Consider the following 21011-nt stretch of genomic DNA (forward strand, 5'->3'; position numbering starts at 1 on the left):
TATAATTTTTCTTGTTAACCATTTGATATCATTCTTTGATAGTTGTTGATGAAGTACACAGTAATAGTGGAGGCTTACCAGATAGAGTGGTAAATTGTGGAAGCATAATACAGTTTTCACTAAATCTCTCGAATACGAAGAAATGTTCCTCAGTCTATGTAAGCAATATGTATCATATAAGGGATATTTTGAGAGACGTGTTGCTGTGTCCATGTCTCTACCCACAAGACCATTGAGACAACAGCAATAGCTAGTTTGAAAATAATGTATTGCAATCTATCAGACAAATATAATCAATAACCAATCATTAGAATAGATTTAAAAATCTCATATTTTGTGTAAGTAGTATTACTGGCCTTGTGTTTGGTGACAGACAAGACTGTGGGGTAGATGGAGGTTTCAGTCTCGGGTAGGGATTGTGATATGATCTCACTTAGTTTTATTTTTCTCTAGGGATGTGTTAAAAAGGGGAAGAAAAAAACCCACAATCAGTATAGGCCATGGGCCAAGATTGATCCTTTGTCCAAGGGGTATATATGTTGCTATGTCTTTACCCACAGGACCATTGAGACAATAGCAGTAGCTAGTTTGAAAATGATATATTTAAATCTTATATAGCTATTTGATGTGGTGGTGTTCATGGTTTTCTGTGACTTTAGTTATATTTGAGGGGAGAATGTGAAATGTTCCAGATCACAACATGCTACCTGATTCAGGAATTGATATCACAGCCTTAATGATTATAAGCTGAACACCCTAACCACATATATATGTGCATAATTGCATAGTGTTAGTGTTATTAGATCTATTATCATTGTTCAACAGACACCTCTAAAAGACTTCTTGTTATTTCTGGCCTCATCTCTACCTTCCTTATCCTGTCATCCCTTGGACTTTCAACATCCATTATTGATGGCCATCCAAATGATTCAAGCTGAAACAGTGCTAAAACTTCATTTTGATGCTCCACCATTTACCACTTCTGGTAACATTTTTTACTTGTTTAAAAGGGTTTGGGATAATTGAATATTCTTCTGACAACAGTATACACTGTATGTGCTTCCATACCATCTCTATGATAAAAAAACTTAAACACACTGGTAAAAAGCCATTGAAAAACTAAAATGGTCCCCATCCATTAAAAACAAAAATCATCAGGAAAGTTTGGATATTTTTACTGCTAAAAGATGTGTACAAATTGACTTTTATAAATTTTGATGATAAGATTGTGTTGAGTTGTAATACTGGGGAATTGATAGATATTGAGATGTTGGCATTACATAATAAGGATTTAGGATCAACAGAGGAAAAATACAGAAAAAAGGGGAATTGATATGTCAAAGTTGACATATTTCAATATGCTCTAATATTAATGAGCTCTAAATTACTGTAAAATACTGTGGTATAAATACACAAAAATTCACTGCTGCTGTAAAGTGTTGTAATAGAGTGTATATTAAGTACATATACATCATTGATATGTGTGTGAAGGGAAGTAATCAAGTATTTGGTAGGGAAAGAGTTAAACATCCAAGCTTACAGTTTACTACATTTACTTTGCTCATTAGTTTTTGCTATTTTTTTTTCTAGAGACTTCTGCCATGTAATATCAGGAAGGCCTGGCATCCGGTTATTTATAGAAAATAATCTCTCTCTCTCTAATTTTTGGCTTTGTTTGTCTCCTTGTCCATAGTGTTGTATTACTGCTGTAGTAGTAGTAGTAGTAGTGGTGGTGGTGGTATAGCAGTAATATTGTTGTAATAGAAGTCATATCAGCAGACACTTAGGATGGTCTTTCCACTTGTCATTAAAAAGGTGTTTGTTTGTTTACATCTAATGCTCCCTTATTTGAAGGTCATGAAAGGTCATAGTGTTCTGTTGGTATTTCCCCCGTTTATGTCATACATTCACTTTGAGCTTTCAAAACCTTGTGAGATAAGAGATCTATTACTTGAAAAACAGTTAAGAGTTAGTGACAGGGAGAGCACCAGTTGTAAAACAATATCTCAGTAACATTTGTGTAACCCATGCTAACATGGAAAAATGGACGTAACAATAAATGAAATTATATCTATGCGTACACACACACATACATACATATATACATATATATAACATTATACAGCAATAAACAGTGAGTAAAACTAGTGGGGTTATAGACAACGGTTGATTCAGTTTACTACAGATGTTAGATTGCATAACCAAAACTACAATCTATGTTTCTAACAAGTTTCTTTTGATTCAGACAATATTTTACTTTCTAGATAGTTGTGGATCTTCTACAGCGCATGGCACCACACTATTATTATGTATAAATCAACCACATTGACCTGACATAAAAGTTTACCAGAATAAGTGCTTCCTGTCATTAAATAATGGACAAAATTTTGAGATGAAACATATTACAAACGAGACAGTTTGTTGTTAAAGATGATAATGTGATTAGAGTTAGCTTGTTTTGGGAGATCGACTGATATTTAGAAATTATTCACTACAAAACCTATTATTCCTGGTCAGATTTGTTGTGATACGTTGGCAGTTTATATCTTCTTCATGTCGTTTTGATTGTTTCGATAAGGAACCATTTGTTAACCATTACCCTTTTCAAAACTTTCTTTCTTTTTATTTCAACTCACCTCCTACTATCTTCTATACTCACTTTCATCACCCCAACCCTATACAACCCTTCTTCCTTATAACTACTTCCCTTTGGAACTCCTCTTTTCCATGTTTTTCACTTCAATCATTAAATTACAACATAAACTGGACCACTGGCTATCATACAAGAAATATTTGCACCAGTAGTTGATAAGCCAATCATGACCATCACCACCACCATTGTAGCTTATCTTTTATGAAATTTTCAGTTGAGAAATGATTGGAGCAGTGTTTTCACACTTATTGCAATATTTTATTTCAATATTAGTTTCACACAAAGAAATGAATATTTTTTTGTTTTCTGAAATGTGGAAGTTGTTGTTCTTTTGAGCTAATAGCTGGCCTGCACAGGTCAACTGTTGGTAAGATTATGATATTGTTTGAAGGATCCTACAACTAAGATATTTCTCTTATCATTGTAATTTCTTTAATTTCAGAGAGATGATCGATAAGCAGGTAACAGTGGCAGATGACATCAAGATGCTCTCACCTGACAGGTGTGCTCACATCCATGGATCTACTGGCCATGCTGCCACAGCAGCTTCTTCATCTTCAGGCCATTCTGCCACAACATCCTCCTCCACCACCACTTCCTCCTCCACCTCATCGTCATCATCATCATCATCATCCTCATCATCATCATCATCTTCATCATCAGCTAATCCTCAAACACCCACATCAACTACTCTGGAAATGGCTGACATGCAAACTGCTGGCGAAAGTGGAGGAGTACAATTGGCCACGACTGTAGCTGGAGACACAGCTCTACTAACGACTGACTTTAAGAAAAAATATGATAGTGTTGTTGCAGGTTAGTATTTATAGTCACCTTTATTTCACTGGTTTCATTGAGAGAAAGAGAGAGAGAGAGAGAGAGAGAGAGAGAGAGAGAGAGTGTATATGAGAATATGAATATATGTATATATATATATTTGGTGTTTATTTGAGGAAGATACTTCACTTTAAAACCCTTCTTTGCTGGATTGGAGCAACTAGTTTTGTATTAGGTAAGAATCAGGTAGCACTTGTATTCTTCCTTCTGTATAAATCCTTCTTGATTCAGCTGCCATCAGTGATATTGCTATCCTTCTTTGGAGTTCCTGCTCTCCTAGATAAGTAGCCTGTAGCTGAACTGAAGTAGTTCCCTCCTCATTCCCTGTTGCTCTCATTAAAAACAAAACATACAGAACACTGAAGTTGGCCACTCTGTGGGGAAGAAATAATGATAATCCTTTCTATTATAGGCACAAGGCTTGAAATATTGGTGAAGTGGGTTAGTCCATTACATTGACTCTAGTATTTAACTGGTACTTATATCGATCTTGAGAGGATGAAAGGCAAAGTTGACCTCAGTGGAATTTGAACTTAGAACATGGTGATGCGCGAAATACCACTAAGCATCCCGTTCAGTGTGCTAATGATTCTGCCAGCTCACAGCCTTAATAACAACAACAATAATAATGATGATGATGATACGCATATTGTATACAGCACTCAGATACTCATAGAAAATAATGGTAACACTGCTGAGGATGATGTTTCCTGTGGTTAATACGAAGCCAATTTAATAAAATGTAGGTTTGGTATTGTCACCAAGAGGGAGAACACAAGATCCTCTTTGTAGTTAGGAGATATGATAGAAATGATAAGCATACCTTCCTCAGATGACATCCTTCTGTCAGGCCTGATGCATGAGCCAACTGAAGAGATGTCTCCATGGTAGCTAGACTTAGTAGAAATTGTAACCAAATCTCTGTCAAGCTATACTGTTTTGTTTTATGCATGTATATATGGTATGAGGGAATCCTCTACATGATAGCTTGACCTGATAGAAATAGTAATCAAATTACCTTCAAATCATGTCTTATTGTCTTATGTATGGATATATAAGCCAAAAGTGACCCCGTAGAAGTAAAAGCTTAATCACATTCACGCTTCACACACACACAAATAAATATAGAAGCAAATATAAGGACAAGCAAGTAAGGCCAAGTTGATGTACAAAAAAATCTTAAATACATTTAATAAAAAGCACCCACTTACATTCTTGGAGTGGTTGGCATTAGGAAGGGCATCTAGCTGTAGTAACCTTGCCAGATCAGATTGGAGCCTGATGCAGCCTCCTGGCTTGCCAGTCCCCATTCAAACCGTCCAACCCATGCCAGCATGGAAAGCGGACGTTAAACGATGATGATGACACACATATATGGGATTTATTCCAAAAGAAACCAAAAGTTTTTAAAAATCTAAGTTATTGTTTTACTTACAATTTAATCAGACTTATTACAGTCAAAATAGCCCTTGGTCCCAGACTATCAATAAACTGCTCCCAACATTTTCCCCCAGTTTTGAAACAGCTTGTTGAACATGAGTGTACTGTACAGTTGTCTGTACACTATAATTCTTGGGGGTAGTGTACAGTTCTCTTGTCAAATTTTCTTTGATCTCTTCTATCAGGGTGCAGTATCTAGGTTTTATTTGTATCTCAGACCTCTTTCTTTGCATTACCTCTCTCAACTGTGTCACATCATCCAAATAAGACCTTTTATTGATTGTCTGCTGATGATGAACAAATGTCCTTGCAATCAAAGAAGATCTCACCTTTACATTTGAGTGATTTTGACTGTTAACGTTAATGGATTATGTTGAGTGACTAGAGGCGGGTGTTTTACTAAAAGGTACACTTGTGTTGATGATGGTGATAGTAGATGGCAGGCTAGAAGTAATCAGGAGACAACATAGAGCAATTATCATTGGAAAGTGAAAGTTTAAAATAGGATGTTGAGAAAATGAGTGAAAAGAAATGTTGATATTTTAGCCAATGAAATCTTGGTGTAAAGCAGAAGTTTTCAAACTAACCCAGACCTAACTAATGACTTACAATATCACAGGTAATGGGACCATATGATAGTAACTATCATTCTGTACACTACTAACAATACAGAATATATATATATATGTATTGGCTGCTATTACTATATAATGTAGACACCATCAAAACATTGAAGGAATCTCTGTAGAGTTCGTCATTCAAACTGTGAGAAACAGCAACCGATCATTCCTAGTATTATAAAAAGTAAAGGACACACTGAATAAAGTAGTTGTAAATAAACCAGATGGTCACAACTGGACTGTCTTTGATGAAAGGACTTCTGCTCTTTTAGGGATTAAATAACTATATGAAAAAATAAATATGCTATGACACACTGTTAGAATATATTAGTGTCATTGTGTACCTAGGAGTATGGTATTATTGATGATACTCAGCGTCATTCATGTGACAGGCATTTGTCCTCCAAATGCTTCTCCTCACAACGAATTACCATCCTCCTCTGTTGACACCAACAACAGGTTTCCTGTCTTGTTACATAGAAAGCAAACCTCCAGCCCCTACTATATTTAACTTTGCTATTTTCTCCGTAATTCAACTCATCCAGACATGGAAACCTCAGCAATTTCATCATCCAGGGTATCATGTCTTAGAAAATAATCTTAGACCATTATGTTGTTGGTTTTTTTGTTTTGATGTTACTAAGGTTTACAACACTACAGTTGTTTAACTGAATAGAAAAGCTGATTAAAAATAAAAATATTAACGTACGACCAATTTTAGCAGAAGCAGACCTCACGTATTATAGAATGGAAACAGTTCTTTGTGAGCATGTTGTGTCATAAAATGGGATCTTTATGTTGGACCATGCAGCATTACCATGGAAAGCGATAGTACTGTGTTACCATCACATGACACAATAGTAAAGGTAAACTTCTTGACTCATGCTGACTCACAAATGTCAGTTTCCTGGTTTCCATGGTGTATGAATTCTCCAACTGGATGGGGGACACTGGTCCATTGCAGGATTTCTCATTTTTGCCAGCTGAGTGGACTGGAGCAACGTGAAATGAAGTGTTCTGCTCAAGGACACAGTGCATCGCCCAGTCCACGAAACAACAAGCTTACAATCAGGAGTCCAACACCCTAACCACTAAGCCATGTGTCTCCACATGACACAGTAGTGTGTTACAATGAAATGAGACAGTACTAGGTTACCTTGACATGAAACACTGTGTTACTACAACATGGGACTGTACTGTGTTACATTGTCATGGTACAGTGATATGTTACAATGACATACGATAGTAGAATGTTAGTGTGACATGGGACAGCAACATCATCACCATTTAACATCCATTTTCAATAGTGGCATGGGTTGGATGGCTTGAGAGGAACTGGCAAGGCCACATTCCACTGCCTGTTTTGGCTGGATGCCCCTCCTCATCCTAGTCTCTCTACTGAGTGTACTGGGTGCTTTTCACATGGCCCCAGCCCACACACCAATACTTTTTATGTAGCACCTTGGTTTTAGGATCTCAATTTTGTTGTGGTGGGCAGGTCTAGTTGAGCACAGCAATCTCAGCCCTCTGTCATCTCCTCCAGTGTCATCTCATGGACAGTTTGTTATTTAAAGTTTTCTTCTGTATCATAAACAGAACAAAATTTCTCTAGACATTTTTCTTGAGATTTAGTGAAAACTAATTATGTTGTATTTTGCAGGAAGCCAGTTAGATTTGATGAAAGTAACTGTCATATTTGAGTTAGTCTGGTGGCTGTGTTGTGTGAGGAAGGTTATGTAGACATGGTACTAGGACAAGATCAAGGAGTGTCATAGGAGATGGCTTTTAATATTGACATCTCAAAGAACACTCTTCATTTATAGGCAAGAGATCATTATCCTAACCCTACTGTTTTCCCTTCCCCTTTTGCTTCTGGCCTCAACTTTATCTATTTTATACACAAGTTGGATGTTTGTGAGGGACCATGGTGGCTGCTGTTGTTGTTAGGGTCGTTTAGATGGAACACCTGGTGTAAAATTGTTGGAACTGAAAGAAAGCAAAAGGGTTGTAGAAATATTGGCAAATTTGATTTTCAGAGATGTTTCCTTCAGTTTTATATTTTTATTTACATTTATATTTATTCTTTTATACATGCTGCTAGTCCTCCATAGGCCGATGACAAACCCAAAAAGTAAGTTTCTCATACTTGGGGTGGTATTTACTTTGTTGTAGAAAGTACAACACACGCACACACACACACGTGTGTGTGTGTGTGTTGTACTCTGTTGTTTACTGCAAATATTACACTGTTGACATCACAGACACAGGTTATCAATAATGATTACCATATATGATTGCTAACAGTAACAAGTTTAATACTGTGATGTATATATGTTTGTGCAGGTGTGTGTGTGTGTTAAACATACATATTGAAAGATATATTCTCTCACATATCTGTGGGTGGGGGGAGAGAGTTTAGGTTGTTTCTTTATGAAAATATAATTTGTAAATACTAGAAGAAAATATGTGAACTTTGGAAATCTTGTAAAAATAACCAAGAATTGACAATATGATGATATTGATGAGTTTTTATGTTGACATTTGAGATGGTGGTTTCTAGAGTGAATAGAACTGATACCAGTATATTACTGGTATTCTGAGTTGATTTTGCAAGAATGAAAGCTAGTTCAGTATTTGGTTGTTGGGATATATAAGAATGTAGAGACTTGTAATGTAAACAGACACGTTTCTGCTACTTCTGTGCACTGAGTGTCCTCATCTGAAGTGGTTGGTGACAGCAGGAAGGGCATCAGACCATAGGAACGAAGCCAAATGACATGTTTGAGCACTTTGAGAGAGGACTTGGGTCATGATAACCCATCCAACTTAGGCCAAGTTGGAAAACAAACAAAATAATGCTATTGATGATGATGATATATTTCTGGGTCATGAAAATTAGAGAAAGAGTTATAGCTCAACTAACTTGGAAGAGAATTAGGTTAGATGAGATGCAGTTTGGGAAAGTACGACTGATGCTCTCTTTTGAATAAGACAAATGCAGGAGAAGTATTTAACCAAAAGCTAACTGTTGTACTTGGCATTTTTCAACCTGGAAAAGGACCTCAACAGGTTCCCTAGAAGCTAGGGGTAGACAAACAGTTAATAAGAGCTGCCCAAGGCATGTCCAGAGGTGTCTGAACTGACCTGAACCTTCTGAGTAAATTTGCTTGATAGAATTTGAAGGAAGCCCATCTTGTATGTGTATGTGTGTGTGTGTGTGTGTGTGAGATAGAGAGAGAGTGTATATTTACACAAATGCATGTTTATGCATGCAAGTGTGTATATATTTATATCCTGCCAAGCTTATATTTCCTGCTACCCTTTGCACCCCCCAAACCTCCACTTCTTATCTACCTTTTAATCATTTTCCCCTCTTTCATCCATTGTCTTATTCACTTCAATCATCTCATCTCTCTCTCACTCATACCCCTCTCTCACTTATGTCCCCCACCACACTGTGACTGGCCACCCTGTATACCACCCAATCATTCTACTCTACCATCCTTCACTCAACCTTTGTATTAGAGATTCTATTGCCCCTTCCCCTTCATCGCTCTGCCTCTGCCTACCGTCCCTTCCTCTATCTATTTCCTCACTCACATCAATCATGTCTCATCTTAGCACTAGTGATGTTCTCTCACTCATCCACTGCCAGCCATTACTCCCTTTCTCTACCTACATTTCTCTGCCACCTCAACACCCTCTTATCTCTCTCTTTCCACCTACCCATTCATGACACTCCTCTTTCAAGGACTTTCTATGGTCCTTTGCCATCCTCATCTGTTGTTTTTCTCTTTCATACTGTTCCCCCATCCCCGGCCTTCCATTTATATTCCCTCCCCGCAATAATGTGAGATAGACCTGCACCCCGTCTACTCAACCTTCATCACCCTTACAATGTTGTCCCTTCTTTTCTCATTAACCAATCACACTAATCCCTTTCCTTTCCTCCTCCCATACTCCTTCCCTCAATAGTGACCACCCTCAGATATGCACAATCAGATCAGGCACGCAACATTGAGCTTGTAATATATAAAGGAGTCCCGTCCCCTAAACGTGCCAAACCAAACAGTAAATGACAAAAAGTAGATTGGTATGTGTGACGGTGAAGCCAAGGAAAGATTTTATAGTAAGTTATCAATTAGACACACTAACGAACACTATGATGTTAGCAAACTATGTCTGGCAGCATCAGGCGGAGGATTTTGGGAAGCTCAATGCCATACTTGACCAGATTCAAGAAACACAGCTTTTTTTTTTTTATGGCAGAAAGAACACCATATCTAAATTTGAGAGCACTTATTTACCAGATGTTTCCTTGGAAACAAATTTATTCTACCCAGTTGGAAAATATCACCTACAACAGACTAACACCACAACAAATCTCTATGTTCCCTCTAAATTAAAAATACTTTCACTTTGCATATAGGACAAATGCAATGCACACAGATGTACAGCCCTCAGCTTTAGAACCTCAGAAAAGCACTTGGATATCCAGCTTACACACATGTCTTCATTTCCTTAACTAACAATTCCTTGGATTCTATAACAGGTAAAGAATCCAAGAGGTGCAACATGTTTAAGAACTGCTGAATAGCCACTACTTCAAAACAAAAACTAGATTCATCCGCTAGTAACTCAAGATAGCCATCACAAGCATGAGATTTGGGGAGAGAAAAACACATTACAAGTGAAGGGATATGTGGTTTACCTGCCTTCCTACTTATGAGGACTTTGGTTTTAGCTAGGTTGACTCTAAGGCCCTTCGATTCTGATCCTTGTTTCCACACTTGAAACTTCTCCTCTAGTTCTGATAGTGACTTAGCAATTAGAGCAAGGTTGTCAGCATAGAGGAGCTCCCAGGGGTATTCAGTCTTGAATTCCTCCATTATTGCCTGGAGGACTATGATAAATGCTAGCATGGGTTGGACGATTTGACTGAGGACTGGGGAACCAGATGGCTGCACCAGGCTCCAATCCGATCAGTCCCCTTTTATTCATAATAGTCCTCCAGGTAATAACAGGGGAATTCAAGACAGGTTGCCCCTGGGAGCTCCTCTTTGCTGATGACCTGGCCCTCATAGCAGAATCACTACCAGAATTAGAAAAGAAATTTCGGGTGTGGAAGCTAGGTTTTCTACAGATTGAGCAGGGCCATCTACCTGAAGGGATATGTGGTTTGCCTGCCTTCCTACTTAATAGGACTTTGGTTTTAGCTAGGTTGACTCTAAGGCCCTTCGATTCTGATCCTTGTTTCCACACTTGACATCACAAAATGCATCTGAATAAACATTGCCGGAGTGCAAATAGAGACTCGGACATTGCTTAGAAAATATTTTTCATTTTTAACCTCGTATATAGTACGCACTAGGGATTTTAACCATTAAATTTTGGGGGAAAAATGCGGATTATACTCAAGGATTTATGGTACACACACACACACACACACACATATATATATATATATATATATACATACATACACATATATATCAAAAGGATGTTGTATAACTCTATTCTACATATATACAAAAACAGCCATACCAACAATCCAACATAGGTCCATCATCAGCTGCCCCACAGATATTATTATGGTTTCGAGACTTGGGCAGTACCATTCCGTCAGTGTGGACAGTACTAAAAGAAGTGCTGTTTGGGAACAAACATACCAAAAAAGCCACAACTTTCAAACACCTTTACCCCATGTACAACATGTATATATATACATATATATATAACATTATTTATTTTAAGGGAGAAAGCTGAAACAAGACTTGTCTCCTCCATACTTATTTAATGTACAAACATTATGAAGGTACCGAAAAATGCCATAAATAAATGTGATTGAAAGTGGGCTAATGAGAAGATATTTAAAAAGTCTCCACATTAATTGTGAATTAGCTAATTTCAAGATGAAATTATAAATAGATTTTCTTCTACCGGCAGCGCAATATATGTATATTTTTTACATGTATTGTGCTGACAATAAAAGAAAATCTATTTAAGATTTTTTTCCTTCTTTTATGAATATATATTTATAACATTAAGAGAATGAGATAAAAATCCAAGGCTGTGAAAGATTTCAGAACATTTATAAAGAGAAGGTCTTACAGCTGTTTCCAGGATATTTTATATATCCCTTCATCGGAGATGGTGTGAGAAAATGGTTAAGCAATAGTTATTCTAGAGAAGATGTGAAATAGAGAGTGAAGTGAGAGAACCACACCATCTCCGATGAAGGGATATATAAAATATCCCACAAACAGCTGTAAGACCTTCTCTTTATAAATGTTGTGAAATCTTTCACAGCCTTGGATTTTTATTTCATTCTGTTAATTTTTTACATACATGCATGCTGGTATATCTGACCTACGCTGGACTCCTCATTCACATAATCACCACACCTGGAGCTTAACTATAGTCTGTCCATAGCACTTACTCAGCATTACCTGACACCTTTGGGTCTTCTTCACACTACTAGTACCTCTCATAACCTATATATATATATATATATATATATATATAGTTGTGGCATATTATGTTAAGAACTTAGTAGAGTACAGTATAAAGCTCGTCCACCCTCAGATTTACCCTGTGCTATCATACACAGTGGTAGTATCATACATAATTCCAGGTTTGCTTTTGGGCTCCTGTCATGTGTGAATAGAGAGTTGAAAAAGTTGGAGTCAACAAAAAGGAGTAGTGTCAGACATTTTTTTGCAATCACTACAATTGTTTCTCTGCAACGTAGTTCTCCAGGTTTACAGATACTTGATTATGCACCTGTTTCCCTGCATTATGAGATCTAATCCCGTTTCCTCAGGCAGTATGTAAATATTGTCTCCGTAAGTTCAAATTCTTGGCTTCCAGAGCATCCTCTCTATCTGTCATGGCCTAGAGTTAGTAGTAGCCACTAAGTTTATCAAAACAAATGTAGTGATTGAAAATAAATGTCCAACTTTACTTCTTCTTGTTGACTCCAAATTTTTGGAATTATATATATACACACACACACACACACGCGCATGCATACATATATAATGATGCTGGCTGGTTCACCAGTCAGCATCATTAGACTGTGACCGGCATAATGGAATAGGAGCTTGATTTGCATATTTCAAATATTTCCTGTAAACAAATTTAAAAGATACATACATACATCTATTCATCCATACACACACACACACACGTACATAATATCATTATGAGTTACCATCCGTTTTCCTTGCTGGCATGGGTTGGATGGTTTGACACGAGCTGACCAGCTGAAGGACTGTTCAGGCTCCATATCTGTTTTGGCATGGTTATTGCTTAACAGATTGTTATTGAGTTTGATCATTTCTTCGTGGTGTGTATCATAATCGCTACTTATATTCTTTGCACAATGTTTTAGGCACTGAGCAATCCCTGTATTTACACTGTATGGATGGTGGGAATTGAAGTTGAGGTATTGTCCAGTAAGGGTCGGCTTGCGGTATACGGATCCCCTGTATCTATACAACTACCCCAAAAGTATATTATCCACTCCAATTATGAAGAAGAGAGAGGATGAGGCCAATAAACTGTCCACAGTCTGTCTACCCTATGTGAAAGGCCTCTCTGAAAAGATACAAAAGATATGTGGCCCATATGACATCAGGACAGTATTCAAGAGTAATACAGCACTTTGCAAATATCTCCTTCGAGTAAAACCACCAACAGAAGAGAATATGATTAAGAACTGCATGTACTCCATCCCATGCAGCTGTGGTAGGTTATACAAAGGCGGAACATGCTGCCCCCTCAAAATAGGGGTAGACGAACATCGCAAAGCTGTGACATGAGGAGATATTGATAAATCGGGTATAGCTGATGATGATGATCATCATCATTTAACATCCGTTTTCCATGCTAGCATGGGTTGGATGGTTGGAAATCACCTCCCCCTGAGAGATGAAGTTAAAATAATCGACAGAGAGCACTACTGGAAAATACGAAAACTAAAAGAGGCAGCACATATGCTAGGACACATCTACCTCTTAAGCAGACCGAGTGCAGATATGAATAGCATATGGGAAACGGTATCAAGGAAGGATAGGAGAATATTAGATTTATAAGCGCTAAAATTCACTCCATAATTGCCCACGAGCATATGGCGTAGTGGTTAAGAGTGCAGGCTACTAACCCCAAGATTCCAAGATGACAATAATAAATAATAACATCAAAAAATACCTTAGGAATGAGAACCCAGGATACCTGAAGAAGGCTGGAGGGTATATCAGCCGAAACATGTTAACAACAAACAAGATGAAGACATTGAATGTAAATAATGTACATAATTCCTCATCTCTTAAATAAAGAACTGAAGATCATGAAAATATGGGCCCTAAATAAATTTAACTTGTACTTTTAAAGATGTTCTTTAGGATAACATGAAATATTGAACTTCAGATAGAATAAAAGATAACTATGAATAACAGGTACGTAGATTGTGAACTTTGATTGAAGAGATAGGGATCTCGAAACAAAAATTTGTGACTGAATTTGGTAGACAGAAACTGCAGCATTGCAAAACATGTTTATAAAGAAGAGTTTGCTTCAAACTCCTCGTGTAAAGTAGCTGATGTTAGGAAAAACATCCAGCCATATGGAAACCATGCCAAAGCAGATAACAGAGCGTGATGCCATCTTGGGACGCATTGGTTACTGTGAAACCACCCTACCCATACCAGCTTGGAACATGAATGTTAAGCGAAGAAGATGATGAGATATATGTGTGCGTGTGTCTCATTACTATTATGTGAAACTGTCATATGTCCAAATTTGGGGAAATGCAGTTTTTCAATATTTATTTTTGCTTGCAATAGCCAGTTCTTTTGGTCAAACTACCATATCTCCAGCTGCTTTAAATGTGATATCAAAAATTGTCAAAATGGAGTACAATGGTTTTGCTACGGAATGGTGAAACTATTTTTTTGTTTTCTGATACAGAAACGTTTTGGATTTATGACACTTTTGCATAATAGCAACAATATATATGCATGCACGCATACACATATGTCTACAGATATATATATATATATATACACACACAAATAATCCTCTAAAATTATTCTCCCACAATGCTAGAATAAAAACTGAAAATCACTCTTAGACACCCCATATCAAATTTCAACAGATTGGCTGGAGAATGTCTGACCTGCATACAATGCCAATATGGTAATGTTGCTGACCTATGTTTGTGACTGTCCATAAAATTCCTATTACTACTAATACTACTACTACTACTCATACTTCTACTATGTACCTCTCCCTCAATTGCTACTACCCCATTGTAAACTGCCTTTACCTTTTTCTACTTTACCCTTTTGTTACTGTATTTATTTTGAGATGCTCTGTGTTTCTTTCAATTACTTGTAAATATAACAAAGAATTTAGTAAACTAATTTAGTTATCATTCAGCTAGTGTTAGGAACATAAATTGTGACTAGGGTTTGGTGGAAGATTTTAATTCAGAACTTATGAAAGCAAGACATTTGTCCTCAGAGCCAGAGCTGGTTTCAGCCAGGTCGGTTACGAAAGGATTAAACATCCCAATCTTCTCCCATTTCCTCCATAAAATAGCTATTCTTCAAGTGTTCTGTTTGTTATTTCCAAAAATGGCTCTGACGAAGGTATCATTAATTTTCTTAGGCCTTTCAATTTACCCAAGTGAATAAACCTATCTACTGGAAACAGCTGTAAGCCAGATTTGCTATATAATAAAGGAATTATGCGTAATGACCCCTATTTTTACTTGTCTCTTTATATATCTCTCTGTAAAAACCAGTTTATTTGAAGCTCATCCACGTATTTTCAATAGAGAATTGTGATGAACCCTAAGTTTGGACCCTACCGAAAGACCACTTGGAGTTCTTCACTAATCTAAGTAATATTGTTAGCCTGGGGTGCCGACAGGGAGCAGAGCTTATCGAGTATTTTGTCCAGATTAATAACCCCTCACTATTTGTTTTATATATATATATATATATATATATATATATATATATATATAGGGAAATTTGTTGTTGAAAATATACCTGAATTTGCAAAACTTGTAATTGTTTGTAAATAAATTTTTTTATATATACCAAACTAGTTTCAACAACTTTTTGTTTATCAATAGTATAAACGTGTGAAATTTAAAAAAATTAAGATTTATATCACTGATATACAAAAAAATTGTTGAAACTAGTTTGGTATGTAGATAAATAAATTCATTTACAAACAATTATAAGTTTTTCAAATTCAGGTGCATTTTCAGCAACAAATTCTGTAGGTTTTCCTGCATGGAAACACATCCCTTCTTTCCTTATATATATATATATATAATATATATATATATATTATATATATATATATAGGGAAATTTGTTGTTGAAAATATACCTGAATTTGCAAAACTTGTAATTGTTTGTAAATAAATTTTTTTATATATACCAAACTAGTTTCAACAACTTTTTGTTTATCAATAGTATAAACGTGTGAAATTTAAAAAAATTAAGATTTATATCACTGATATACAAAAAAATTGTTGAAACTAGTTTGGTATGTAGATAAATAAATTCATTTACAAACAATTATAAGTTTTTCAAATTCAGGTGCATTTTCAGCAACAAATTCTGTAGGTTTTCCTGCATGGAAACACATCCCTTCTTTCCTTATATATATATATATATATATATATATATATCATCATCATCATCATCATTTAATGTCGCTTGTCCATGCTGGCATGGGTTGGATGGTTTGACCAGGGCTGGTAAGCTGAGGGTCTGCACCAGACTCCAGTCTGATTTGGCATGGTTTCTATGGCTGGACGTCCTTCCTAACACCAACCACTCCAAGAGTGTAGTGGGTGCTTTTTACATGCCACCAGCATGGGTACCATTTGCATGACACCAGTATTTGCCATGACTGTGATTTTGCTTCACTCGATGGGTCTTCTTCTCAAGCACAGCGTAATGCCAAAGGTCTCGGTCATTCGTCTTTGCCTCTGTGAGGCCCAAAACACTCGAAAGGTGCTTTTCACATGCTACCAGCATTGGCCACTTTGTCTCTGAGAGGCCCAATGCTCAAAAGGTGCTTTCAACATGCCACTTGCATGGGTGACAATTATGTGATGCTAGCGGCGGCCACAACTACAGTTTCGTTTGGATTGACTGGTCTTCTCAAGCACAGCATATCACCAAAGGTCTTGGTCACTAGTCATTGCTTCCATGAGACCCAAAGTTCGAAGATCATGCTATGTATACATATCATCATTTAATGTCTATTTTCCAAGCTGACATGGGTTAAATGCTTTGACTAAGGCTGGAAAGAGGTCAAAAGACTGCACCAAGCTCCACTGTCTGCTTTGGCATAATTTCACCGACTACATGCCTTTCCTAATGCCGACCACTTTACAAAGAGGACTGAGTGCTTTTTATGTGCTATCAGCACCAGCACCAGTGGGATGAGTAGGTAATTTGCAAGAGGTGGTTTTGTGGTAGGTAATGGTAGGAGAGAATGAAACAGGTGCCTTGTAAAGAAGGCACATGCCTACTGCATTTGGAAAGCGAGTGAGAGAGAGAGAGATGGTGAGGAAGACGTTGTGGAGAGCATGCCCTCAAAGAGCAGTGAATATAAGTGAGGTGGTAGATTGGATTGGTCAGGGTAAGTGGGCAGGAAGTTCACAAGAGGGTGAGAGGAGAGTTGGCAATAGAATGGTGGGAAAGGGTATTGCGGGGAGTGGAAGGGAGGGCGATTAGGAAGGTGAAATGGTAGGGAGAGATGCATCAGGGCATACATTTATATGTGTAGCCATGTGGTAAGAAGTTTACTTTCCAATTATATAGTTTCGGGTTCAGTCCCGTTGCATGACACCTTGGGCAAGTGTCTTCTACCAAAAACTTGTGAGTGAATTTAGCAGACAGAAATTGAAAGATGTCTGTCATGATTGTATGTGTGTGTTTTAGTGTCTTCTTTCCTTGCCTTGACTTCACATACAGTTGCAAATAAGTGTCATGGAAGTAGTGACCTTCGTTTCTAGTTGCCCATGAAAACATGTCTGCTCATGGGAAATATTAGTAAACTTGGAAACAAGTGAAGGTTGGGGAAAAGAAACAGCTGCAGGAACAAATTCTGTCTGATCCATGCTAGCATGGGAATGTGGACAATAGAACAAAGATGGATATAGATATATAGCTATGCACAATGTGTTAGCATAAAGGAAAAATGTAATTGTCACTAAGTGTAACTGAGGGTGTCAACATACCTACATTGCTAATAATAGGAGCTAAAATGCTCTAATGCATGGTTGTTCATATTAATTAGTGTTTCATAAATCATCTCATACATTTTTATGGTAAATACACATATGTTGACAGTGGATTAAGCCTACATACACCTACACACACATACATACAACTGCTCCAATTTTTGCTGTACCACATCTTGCCTTTAAAAAGGATTAAAACCTTGGAAATCTCTCAGTAAGAAGTGCCACATCTCCCAGCTCTACACCACCAGGCCATCTTAAACACACTCCCTGATGATGCAACACCTGTGCCTACGTTAGCAATACTACAAGCATCACTGGGCCGAAGACATGATATCATGTTGCTCGGGACTTCTGTTGCATATTGTTTCACTTCATATGTTGTATCATAGGCAAATTTTGTAGTCTCCTTTATATTGGGGAAACAGGCCAGTACCCTACAAAATGGCTTTTGAAAGCATATTCAAAGCATACCACTACTCTAACTCGTTCATGACCTGGCTCAAGAATTCGATGTCAGAGTAACTGCTTCTCTCTTTTGCTCCAGTTTCATGATAAACCTATTATGTCAGTCGGTGACTCTGACAGCTTCCTCTGCCACTCGATTATCTTCTGCTGCTCTACTTCAACAGATACTTTGATCATTTCAGTGACTCTTTCCTGATGGACCAGGTGCTGTCCCTCCTCCCTTCATATTCTTAATTGTGCTTGCTACGATATTAATGTCCACTTCAATGGCTCATTTCTGTGTGACATCTTCTTCAGGTAGACTCTCACTCGACAACACATTCTCTTCATTTAACAACTTCTCATGGCCTATCAGGTGAGGGACTTCTAGGACTCCCCCACCTGAGTAGTGTCAGAATGAGTAAATGTAATGTTATCCCTCTTGATACACTTATCTACAAATATGTTTCACTTCTCTTTGCTACTCTGCCTTGCAATCAGGAACACCTCTTTAATTATATAGTCATTGCAGTATATGTGTGCGTGTGTGTATTTGTGCACATGCTCATAGACACACATGAACAGACACACACACACACACACACACAAGCTTATGAAGAAATTGTTTGAGTTTGATTGAAGAGAAGTACAAAGATTGAGAGAGATTGGTTGGAGATTTTGCTGAGTGTCAAAAAATAGATTTATGACAATAGAGGCAAAATAGAGATTGATTGTATCTCACACACAATGTTGTGTGAAGCTTGCAAGATTAAGCAACATAGGACTTGTAACAGGGCAAAGAATAGGGCAGGTACCCCTAACCCACCCACCCACACGCACTCTTAATCAATCAAAGTCACTTGTGAGGTAGACAAACATTTTCAGAGGCCTGACTTGCAATCAAATCTGTTGGCCCAAATCAGGTTTTAAGAAGGTCTATTAGCAAAGTCCCATGGCAGTGGCAATCAACAAATTCATTTTGTGTTGGCACCCAACATCTGTAAGATCTGAAACACAACTTGCAGATCAGCAACAGGTCTAAAAAGTTAGTGTAGAATCCATGACAAAGAGGCAGACCATCTTTAAGGGAGAGGAAGTGTAAAAGGGAGCCATACACAGCAGTTAGTCACCAACCACAAAGCAGCACGTGTGTGTGTGTGCCTACATATTGTATATGCATATATTCATTTATTTGAAGTTGGGCTTTCATTTTGTTACTACTCAGACAGTATATGTATGTGTGTAAGCATGAATAATGAATGATTTAACAAAAAACTCTGTACACATACAAAAACTCAAAACTGTATAGTGTAATGAGTAAATTAAACTACTCTGTATTTCTTTCTGTGCCACCATTATAAAGAATAATACATCTACGCATCAGATGAGAACATAGCTGCCTCCTCCTAATCATTTGTATCCCTGCTTTCCAGTATGTTGAATGGATTGTTATGATGTGATTTCAGCTTGTATTTAGAGTTACTGACTCTCTACAGATGTCTCAGTATTCGTTTCCCCTGTTGTCTGCTGTAATGAGGCTCTGTTAAAATAATATTAATGCATGTTGTCTGCTGTGTTGTCAATTGATAAAATGTTTGCCTCTCATCTTGTGTTGTAGGTAGTAGCACGGGTAACACTACCAGGTTATGTCAGGTGTGTGATGACAATGCTTCAGGATTTCATTATGGTGTATGGTCTTGTGAAGGTTGTAAAGCTTTCTTTAAACGAAGTATTCAAGGTAAGTGATTTGCTTTCTCATTCTTGGTTCTACTTTTTGCTAGAGTAATTGTCTTTGATGTGGTTGTGATACAATTAGTGTCTGACTTGTGGCAGAATTGTTTTCCAATGTGATCTGAGGAACAGACCAGAATCTAGTCATGATTAAAAAATGTTGAAGAAGATCCCTTAGGGCTAGTTCTTCGTTTAGATTGGAATTTATTGTTGATTTAGGAGTCACTGAACTCCTTTGGTTGGTTCATCTGCTGGACTAACAAACAAGAACTATCTCTACCTATTTGCTTGTAAACCTGTAACTGTTCTCAACGTTGGACAACGACATTGTTACTGGGCATTCACTAAGAATAGTCATATACAAGGTCTGATCAAAAAGTATCAGGACTGGTGCTACATCCCTCTTCTGAAGCCACACACTTTATCTAGCGTTGTTTCCATTGATGGACGCTTTTTTTGGAGCTCCTCGTTTGGGATAGTGAGCAGGTGCTTCTTGGATTTTCTTAATGTCTTGAAATCTTATTGGGGTCTTCTGCTATGAAGACCCATGATTCCTCACCTGTTGTAACTGTTTTCAAATAGTTTTTGTCTTCCTAACACGATCAACGAGATTCTGCACAGCTGAAACCTGATTTTCTTTTGGAGACGATCACACTCTACACACTTTACTTCCAAACACTCTACACACTTTACTTCCAAACACTCTACACACTTTACTTCCAAACACTTCTACAAACAACGGAAGTGAGTGAGGACGTTATAACTGAGTGTGTTTCCACGACAGAGTTGAAGGTCAGATGGTGCCAAACAGCTTCACTCTGTGGACTTTATCTTCATTACCATTACAACAGTCCTCATACTTTTCGGTCAGAACTTATATATTGGCCCATCCCATAAATAATGCAGTTTTTTTTATACTTCCTTTCTTTTTCAAAATTAAGATGAACTAAGTTCTTTTTTCATCTAAATGATACTCTCCTTCATTTTCTACACTGTTCTTCCATCTG

General features: G+C 37.4%; 1 protein-coding gene across 8 annotated transcripts in view; it reads left to right on the forward strand.

Moving 5' to 3' along the window:
- Positions 1-21011, forward strand: part of LOC115218918 (estrogen receptor) — an 87423-nt gene that overhangs the window by 58027 nt on the left and 8385 nt on the right. For 7 of the 8 annotated variants that reach the window (XM_029788923.2, XM_036509054.1, XM_036509056.1 and 4 more), the window contains 3 exons: positions 3096-3469; positions 7652-7681; positions 19892-20011. In XM_029788923.2, coding sequence (XP_029644783.2) covers positions 3096-3469; positions 7652-7681; positions 19892-20011 — 524 coding nt within the window. The remainder of the gene's footprint in view (positions 1-3095; positions 3470-7651; positions 7682-19891; positions 20012-21011) is intronic. The other variant, XM_029788924.2, reaches the window with a different exon arrangement.

The sequence above is a fragment of the Octopus sinensis genome, linkage group LG14 (assembly GCF_006345805.1).
Source record: "Octopus sinensis linkage group LG14, ASM634580v1, whole genome shotgun sequence".
Classification (NCBI taxonomy): domain Eukaryota; kingdom Metazoa; phylum Mollusca; class Cephalopoda; order Octopoda; family Octopodidae; genus Octopus; species Octopus sinensis.